General features: G+C 31.7%; 1 protein-coding gene across 1 annotated transcript; it reads left to right on the top strand.

Annotated features, from left to right (window-relative positions):
* The first annotated feature begins 813 nt into the window (after window positions 1–813).
* Window positions 814–3993, top strand: LOC107954730 (glucose-1-phosphate adenylyltransferase small subunit, chloroplastic/amyloplastic). Its single transcript, XM_016890381.2, has 9 exons — window positions 814–1135; window positions 1226–1522; window positions 1618–1887; window positions 1966–2145; window positions 2633–2736; window positions 2827–2938; window positions 3034–3132; window positions 3235–3354; window positions 3733–3993. The coding sequence occupies exons 1-9, from the start codon at window positions 878–880 to the stop codon at window positions 3847–3849; spliced, it is 1557 nt and encodes a 518-aa protein (XP_016745870.2). The 5' UTR covers window positions 814–877; the 3' UTR covers window positions 3850–3993.
* Window positions 3994–9375: the final 5382 nt, after the last annotated feature.

The following is a 9375-nucleotide window of genomic DNA, read 5'->3' as shown; positions in this document are numbered from 1 at the left end:
CATGAATAGTAAATATTCTCTGTAGTTTGTATTTTTATAACCAGAGAATATATTCTCTAAAAAGTTTCAATTATGTAATGATGTAAGGAATTGAATTTCCCGTTTCAAATGATGTAAAGAGACATTAGCCCTCTATAAAAGGCTATCAGATTTAGAATGAAAGACATGACTGGAAATACCCATTTCAGATATTAAAACTCGTTTCTCCAAATTTTATTTTAAGTTTTCAAAAATTTAATCAAACAATCTTTCAAATTTTAATTTCAAATTACAAATTACAATTCCGACTATCACTTTACAAATTCCATCCTCAAATTCTCGGGACTATCTGGTATCAGAGCCAATTTTCATATTTTAAAATTTTAACAATTTATTAAAATTTTTTATTTTTTATAATATTTATAATTTTTTAGAAGTTCATATGAATTTTCATATATATTTTTTAAATATTTAAAATTTTCTGTTTTTATTTTTAATATTTTTAATGATTTTTATGAAAAAAATATCAAATTAAATCAGAAATTGTCACGTGTCACTATTTGATTGGGTCCGTCAGTTTATTTTAACTGTCAACGTAGTTAATGACAACAACTATTAACGGTGGAGTTTAATTAATTATTTTAATTAACTAAAGAGACTTAACTTGTGAATTTAATATAAGAGGTTAATTGATTTTTTTACATATAAGTTTTTTTATTAAATGATAAATAAAAAAGCTAAGTTTTTATAGCAACGAATTATAAGCAGTGACCGTTGTGAAATAACAAACACCAGATACTTTTTACTAATTAATTTTCTCACACAAATCCCGTCAAACATCAGATCCATAAAGCTGCCACTCCCACATACTTGCACTCATTTTAGAGTTAAACTGCAAATGGCAAGCATGGCCGCATTGGGTGCTTTCAGGTCGCCTGCTACATCGTCGTCCAATGCTTCTTTCGTTTCTCGGAGCCGTCTATCCACTGCTCCTCGGACCTTGTCCTTTTCGGCTTCTTCTTTGTCCGGCGACCATGTTGTTTCTAGAACCATTACCGGTTCCCGCCAAAAGGAACGTACTCCATTGATCGTTTCGCCGAAGGCCGTTTCGGATTCCAAGAACTCGCAGACATGTCTTGAACCCGACGTTAGTCGAGTAAGTTTCCATTTATCTTTGTGTGATTCTGATGAAATATTGTTCTAATGCCAAACCATTTGCTGATGACACTTTGATTGGTTTTGGCAGAGTGTTTTGGGGATTATATTGGGAGGTGGAGCAGGGACAAGGCTTTACCCGCTAACAAAGAAGAGAGCAAAGCCGGCTGTTCCATTAGGAGGAAATTATAGGCTAATTGATATTCCCGTTAGCAATTGCTTGAACAGTAATGTGTCCAAAATCTACGTTCTGACTCAATTCAATTCCGCTTCTCTCAATCGCCATATTTCCCGCGCATATGCTAGTAACATGGGTGGTTACAAGAACGAAGGGTTCGTTGAAGTTCTTGCTGCTCAGCAAAGTCCCGAGAACCCAAATTGGTTCCAGGTTTGCTATGCTACTAAAATGGATTAAATTGTTTACGGATTATGATTATGATTTTTCTTTTAAAAAATTTGTATTTTGACTTTGATTATGGACAGGGGACTGCGGATGCTGTGAGGCAGTACTTGTGGTTGTTTGAGGAACATAATGTTCTGGAGTTCTTGGTTCTTGCTGGGGACCATTTATATAGAATGAATTATGAAAGTTTTATTCAGGCCCATAGGGAGACTGCTGCTGACATTACGGTGGCTGCATTGCCTATGGATGAAAAACGGGCTGCTTCCTTTGGTCTGATGAAGATTGATGACGAAGGCCGTATAATTGAATTTGCTGAGAAACCCAAAGGGGACCAACTCAAAGCTTTGCAGGTAGGATCCTCCTGACCATGAGATTTTCTTACATGAACGTCATTGTTTCTGGTTCTAGTTTTGATGGTGTTGTTTTAGGTTGACACCACAATTTTAGGTCTTGATGACGAGAGAGCAAAAGAAATGCCTTACATTGCTAGTATGGGCATATATGTTGTCAGTAAAAAGGCGATGTTAGACCTTCTTTCGAAGAAGTTTCCTGGTGCCAATGATTTTGGAAGTGAAGTCATTCCAGGTGCTACTTCCATTGGGATGAGGGTAAGTATTCTTTTCTGCACTCCTCCATCTGAATGGACTTCACCATTACCAAGCTGAATTAGTAAAGGAGATGATCTCAAAACATAGATCCTAGTAGCTTATTTATTTGCTTTTCAATATCTGAGGCACCCAGTTCTGTTTCTTTTTTCATGGAAAGCTATGTTCTTTAAACATGATATTTTGGACTTCATTTATTCTTCAAGTTACTTCTCAGCACTAGCATTTGCAACAAGAAGTTGAACAACGTGGAGATTGGATCCTGCTCTGTCTTTGTCTAGTTACAAACAGTTTCAAACAAGGTTATGTCCAGGATATACATTCATGTCGAGGGCATACCTTAGAATAATTTTGTCATGTATGCTAGAATGAAGCTCCAGTAATAGAATTTGATTCATGATGGAGTTTGTTTATGTTCCCATGTTGAAGTTTTTTCTTCACATAACTGAGAATTACTAATTCTGGAAGTCTAATTTCCTGTTATGCGTAGGTGCAAGCTTACTTGTATGATGGCTACTGGGAAGACATTGGTACAATAGAGGCATTTTACAATGCAAATCTGGGAATTACCAAAAAGCCAGTGCCGGATTTTAGGTAGTTCTGATTCCTCACTGGATTATCATTTTACAATCTTGATGGATCAACTTAATTAATTACTTTTATTGTTTTGGACTTTCTCCCCAGCTTCTATGACCGTTCATCTCCAATCTACACCCAGCCTCGCTATTTGCCTCCATCCAAAATGCTTAATGCTGATGTTACAGATAGTGTTGTTGGCGAGGGTTGTGTTATTAAGGTTAGTTCCTTGGGGTATTGCTTTGAAATGTTTGCTGGCTAACTGGAAATTAGATTACTTAGGAGTTTATCCTCGGGGCTTTTTGCTGATTGCAGAACTGTAGAATTCACCATTCTGTTGTTGGTCTCCGATCTTGCATTTCTGAGGGTGCAATCATAGAAGATACCTTACTAATGGGAGCAGATTATTATGAGGTAGTTCAACCTGAAAGTTCTTAGCTTTCTTTTCTATTGTTTTACCGACATATATCATTTTGTATCCATAATAATCTCTATTTCCTCATTACCATCCTCCAGACTGAGGCTGACAGAAAATTTCTAGCTGCAAAGGGCAGTGTTCCAATTGGTATCGGAAAGAATTCGCACATCAAGAGAGCCATCATTGACAAGAATGCTCGGATAGGCGATGATGTGAAGGTTAAGTCTTTATTTTATCTAAATTGCTTTTTATTTTTAATGATCTGACTCTGAACTGGTAACTAAACGCTTTTCCTTGAAAAAAGAGAAGAGCTTCAGTGATCATTTGGTAAAATATCACCTTGGTGCTGCCTCCTCTGCATGTAGCTTGAGGAATAAGAAATCTTCTCTTATCAAGTTTGTCATTGCTTGTTACCTTTGTGGTGCATTGTGGATGGTCGAATCTGAAGGCAGTGGTACATAAAAGATCTGACAGTATAAGATTTAAAAAAGAAGTTTTAGTGCATTAATCACTGTCTCACAAATTTGGAACTATTTAACTTCTTATCCCATCTAATATCATATCCATGTTTATTTAAATGAATGTGGCAATTTCAGATCATTAACAACGACAATGTGCAAGAAGCTGCTAAGGAAACGGATGGATATTTCATTAAGAGTGGGATTGTGACGATAGTGAAGGATGCCTTGATTCCCAGTGGAACTGTAATTTGAACTAGTAGAGGTACTGTTCCCTTAGTTATTCCTGAGAAAGTATTGCAATAGCAATTTTTTCCTACAGTTTAAAGACTTTGCTCCACCTGAGAAACAATGCTGTAAAGGTCATTTTCAGTTTGAATAATACTTTTTTGTCCATAATTGTCTGCAATTTTTGATGTTTTCAAGGGATATTGGTTGCTTAGATAAACGCACTGCCTTCCAAATTGTGATGAGTCATAATTTTTTACCATTTGGACTAATTACTTTATGTGTTCATGATTTTAGTTACATTTTTAATTACAACTCAATATTAACAAAATTACATAAACGAAACCAAAGCTTACTTAAGTGTTAGGGATTAAAGAGTAATAAATCTATTAGCTCAATCTCAATATGTTGACTAATCACTTTAATTGTAAATCAATTTTATAATTTTTCAGAACAGGCAACTGATGCTTCTCACCAAATCATATACATTGGAAAATTCAGTTTCAAGCTAGCACATGTATATTTAATTTTAACTACTTTTATTATTTACTAAAATCGTTAGGTAAACAAAATTTTCGAAATATTATATTAGATATTTACGTTTAATTTATTTAATTTTGCAATGCAATTAATTTAACCTAGTTTAGGAGAAATTATTTTTATCATTTGTGATTTCGTAAAAAAATTAGGGTAAACTACATTTATGGTCACTCTAAAATATAGTAAACTACATTCATGATTATTCTAAAATGGTAAAAAGAAAAAAATATATCATGTGTCCGCCAATCACTCAGTGTCACGGCAACAATCCGTTAAAAGAAAACAAAAATTTTAATGATAGTGATTAATTCACACAATTATTTTATTTATAGTGATTAAATTGAGAAAAAAATTGAAGTGACTAAAATAGAATAAACCATATTTTAGAGTAACCATGAGTAGAAGCGAATTTAGGGGGGCTGACAAGGGCCCGACCCCCTCAAAATAAAAAATTCCCATTTAGGCCTTTTAAATTTTTTTTAAAATTTTAAATTAGTAAAGGTAAAATTACATTTTGGCCCCCCTAAAATTATAAAATTTGATTTAATCCTTTAAAAATTATAAAGATATAGACTATAAAAAATTAAAATTTCATTCAACCCCCTAAAAAATTGTTTTGGCTTCGTCCCTGACCATGGGTGTAATCTACCCAAAAAATTAATATTGCATAGTGAAATACTTTTCAAAAAATTTACTATAGCTCAAATTAACATAAGTTAGGAAAACCTAAAAGTTTAATTATATATTTAACACAATTTGTATAAATATTTCCATAAATACGTGAATATATATTTTATCATTATAAAATATTTCCTTGAATATGTTAATTGCCAACAATGTGTTGTTACTAAATATTCTATTTACCTTTAAATAACATTTGCTTAAAAGAAACTAGTTGTAGTGATCATGAAAATAATAATGCAAATTTTCTTTGAGTTATTTTTGTTTCAAAGTTTTAATAATTTTATATCTATTTCAAATTTTAATTTATTCCTATTAACAGGGTAAATTTTTAATGTTTTCTATAATTTTGTACAATTTTTTTCTCCTTGATTTTAGAATGGAAGGGAGACCAAATTTAAATCGAACCAATGGAATTTAAAGACTAGGATAAAAGTAAATATCTTTTAGGAAAAGGTTGCCTGAAGAAATCGTTAAAATAAATTGCAAACACTCCTCCTCCACACTCAATCACAAGCCCCGACAGGATTTTTTGGGCACACACAACAAATGGAAGGTTTTCGGTCAAAAGTGTGTATCAAACAATGAAAAAAAAGACACGTGGAACACACAAGATGATAAGTGGAAAGCCGTTTAGAAATATCAGGACCACATCTCGTTCGATTCCTTCTATGGCTGGCTTGCAAACATGCTAACCTAGAACGCGTACGAAGGGGTGTTGGACAAAATATGTCCCAGTCTGCCGTCATGAATTAGAAGATATTTTGCATGTCCTTAGGGGCTGCCCAGTTGCTAAAGAAGTTTGGAACTACTTTGTACAAAGGACTCATCATGCACAATTTTTCTCAGGAAGCCTCTCGGAATGAATTAGGACAAATTTGGGGAATTCGGGATGGAGATTGAGGAATGGGGTTCCATGTTCAACCCTCTTTAGGTTGCTAGCATAGCGTATATGGAAGAATAGAAATCTCTTTATCTTTCAGGGTCTTTTCTGGAACCTTTTAGAAACCATTAAAATTTTCTTATGTTGGGCAACACAATATAGTTTAGCGCAAAGCTGAGATCAAACTAGCGAGAGTAACTTAGGTTATGAGCGTAATAGGATTGATGAATGATTATATTACGGAATTAGATTAGTTAAGTTTTTTTTCATAGAAAAAAAAAGTGAATATCTTGACCGTTGATGCAAGTGATTAAATAACTTAATGATTTAATTTTTCAAAATTAATTTTAGGAGTGGCACCTTAAAGCCAAAAAAAAAAATACACTAAGGGTTCTTTCAAATGATGTAGGTAGACAGGAGAAAGAAATTAAAGAAAAGGATTTACGCTATTTTTCAAGAAAAGTTAATTTTTAGATTTAAAGGTTACATGGAGGGGGAAATTCCAACATAAATCCTTCCTAGTTTTATATTTATTTAAAAAGTCCTTCTGCATATTTAAATAATTGAATTACTTAAAATTAATCCTTAATAAATTTTTTTTGTTCTTTTAAACGTTTTGTTTTTTCAAACTACAATTTAATTTGGAATCCAAAATATTTTTTTATTTTTTTAATATTTCATAGTAAAAATTAACTGATATAATATCTTCCAAATTATCATATATATACACACATTTCTAAAATAATATGTTCAATTTATAAAATAATATTCTATAATATCCTTCCAACCTTTTTTTTTTTGATAAACTATTAATATTCTACAAATTTTACATTTATATTATTATATTTTTAATTTCTCAATCATAACATTTCTAAAAGGTTATAATATTTTTAATTAATATATACAACCAAACTCGTCCGTTGCACATTCCTATCATTTTTTACTAACCTTGTAACATAAGTTGTAATACCCCAAAATTCTTCGATTTGTCATATAATACTTTTTCAAAGATTCTATCCATAGTCTTGTGTGATATCATTCTCTAATTCTATTTGAATTTGAGCATTAGAGGTGTCCTAAGTTAGTGTGCAATTTATTTTTGAAAATTTGGACTTGATTTGTAACAACTCGATTTTCAGTGGTGTTGAAAAATATTATTTCAAAACTTCATTTCCGTAAACTGTAAACCAAGTCTGTAAGTATAAAATAGGAATATTTACAACTCGATTTTAGTGGTGTTGAAAAATATGATTTTAGAACCCCATTTCCATAAACCGTAAACCAAGTTCGTAAATATAAAATAGGAATATTTACAGAGTTGATATAAAAATATAATGAAGTTCGGTTGAGTAATTTAACCTAGAAAATGGTTAATTAAAACTCAAGGACTAAATTGTAAAAGTTCAATTACTATTGAATTTTAATTTTAAAAAGGTTTGGGGGGCTAGATAACAATTATCCAAAGAATTAAAATGGTTATTTAACCATTATTCAATATGAATTAGTGGATGTTGATGATGAATTCCATTAAGATTAAATTATGATTAAATTAAGTTTAATAATGTTTTAATTAGTTAATTAAGTAAGATTAATTAAACTAAACCAAAGTTAGTCTAAGTATAAATACTTAGTGGGAAGAAAGATGAATCATCATCTTCTTCATCCATGCTTGGTCGTCCCATCTTAGAAAGAAAAGAAGAAAATCTTTCATTTGTTTCAACATTCAACCACCAAAATTTACTAGGTAACAAAGCTAAATTCATGGAATTTTTATAGATTTATAATCATGGGAGCTTAGCTAGCTCATGTTTTAATTTGTTCAATCGTTAAGTTTTTAGCAAGTTACCATTAGAGAGAAATTGATGAATTAGGCTTCAATTTGATAGTTAATAAGCTTAGATTGTAAAAAGAACTAAATTTTAAAACTAATTAAGTTTGTTAGATAAATTTGTAACATTCGTGAATAAATTGAAAATATGTTAAGAAAATATGTTATGAATAGAAATTATAGGGTCTCTAATGAAAGAACGTGAAATCAGATTTTGATCCAATGCTAGATATTGAAAAATATGCATATCCCGAGTATAGAGACTAAATTGAATAAAATGCAAAATATGAGTGGCTATGATTTGAATGTGAATTTGATGAAATCTAATATCATTTTGTCTATTGAATTATCGAATATAGCTATAGACGATGTCGGGCCATCGCGAAAGAAAGGAAAAGCGAGAGTTATTGTCGAGTGATAAGAGAAATTTGGTTTGTACTTTTATGATTTGAGATCATTGAATATACATATCTCTATATATGCTGAGTGTATGATTTACTATCGGGGTAAGCTTATAATGTCATATAAACTAATTCGTATTGTTTGATATTGAATATTGAGAAATTGAACTAAATTGAATATAATAGAAATAAGCATGATATAATTGATAATGATCCATCTGATGAATTGAGTAGATATGAAATGGTGATATATGATCTATGATATAGTTGATGATGGAATTTGGTATAGAATTATGATTTTGAATATGAATCGATATGTAATTAGACATTGAATACCCTATTAACTATTTAGGTAGAGTCAAATATAGTTGGTGTCACGCCCCGTTTTTATTTAGTTATTGTTATCATTTGAATGAGATGGAGTTCTAGCCTAGTAGTTAAGAGCAAGCTTAGCTATCCTTGAGACACAAGTTCAAGTCCCCCCTTTAGCATTTTTATTTAAATTCGACACACCCCCTTGGTCAAACCCTTTTGCCGCCCAAAAATGTTGCCATACACTCAAGATTCTTTCCTTCCTTTTCTTCTTCCTTCCTTCATTGTTTACTCATCTTTTCACTCCTTTTTTTCCCTCCCATTCATTTCTTTTCCTTTGTTTCCTTCATTTTCTTTTCCTCCCATTTGACTTGTTTGTGCCGCCCCTATCACCAAAGAACCATTATTCTTCATTATTTTCATATTTTCTCTCCTCTTTCCCTTTTTCTCTTTTCCACCACCTTATACCACCATATTTTCTTTTTGTCACCACTCTAACCACCAATTGTCAACATTGCACCACCATATAACCACCCTTCCCTCTTTTCCCTTTTTTTGCCACCACTGCTCTACTATTGGACCTCCACCGCTACCGCCGCCGTCACCACCTATTTTTCTTTCTTTATTCTCATCTTTTCTTTTCTTTTGGTTGTAATCAAATCTCCTTTACTCTTCTTTCTATTTTTTTCAATTGGATATGTTACATTTCTACTCATCTTTTCTTTATTTATATTTTTGTTTCTCTATAATCGTTCTTCCTCCATCTATTCAAGTTTTTCGTTGAACCATAACTTCTAATCTAATCGATAAATCATATTTGATGATTAGCATAATCTAAACACAATTCTTTCTTTTCTTTGTAAGGCCAAAAATTATATATATTTATCTTATATATTATGTTTTTAATG

The sequence above is a fragment of the Gossypium hirsutum genome, chromosome D07 (genome assembly GCF_007990345.1).
Source record: "Gossypium hirsutum isolate 1008001.06 chromosome D07, Gossypium_hirsutum_v2.1, whole genome shotgun sequence".
Taxonomy (NCBI): domain Eukaryota; kingdom Viridiplantae; phylum Streptophyta; class Magnoliopsida; order Malvales; family Malvaceae; genus Gossypium; species Gossypium hirsutum.
This window is presented reverse-complemented; position numbering and strand designations above follow the sequence as displayed.

Coding starts and splice junctions, on each gene's coding strand:
- LOC107954730 (XM_016890381.2), top strand. CDS start 878: ATGGCAAGCATGGCCGCATTGGGTGCTTTCAGGTCGCCTGCTACATCG. Junction 1,523..1,617: donor AGAACCCAAATTGGTTCCAG/GTTTGCTATGCT, acceptor GATTATGGACAG/GGGACTGCGGATGCTGTGAG. Junction 3,355..3,732: donor GGATAGGCGATGATGTGAAG/GTTAAGTCTTTA, acceptor TGGCAATTTCAG/ATCATTAACAACGACAATGT.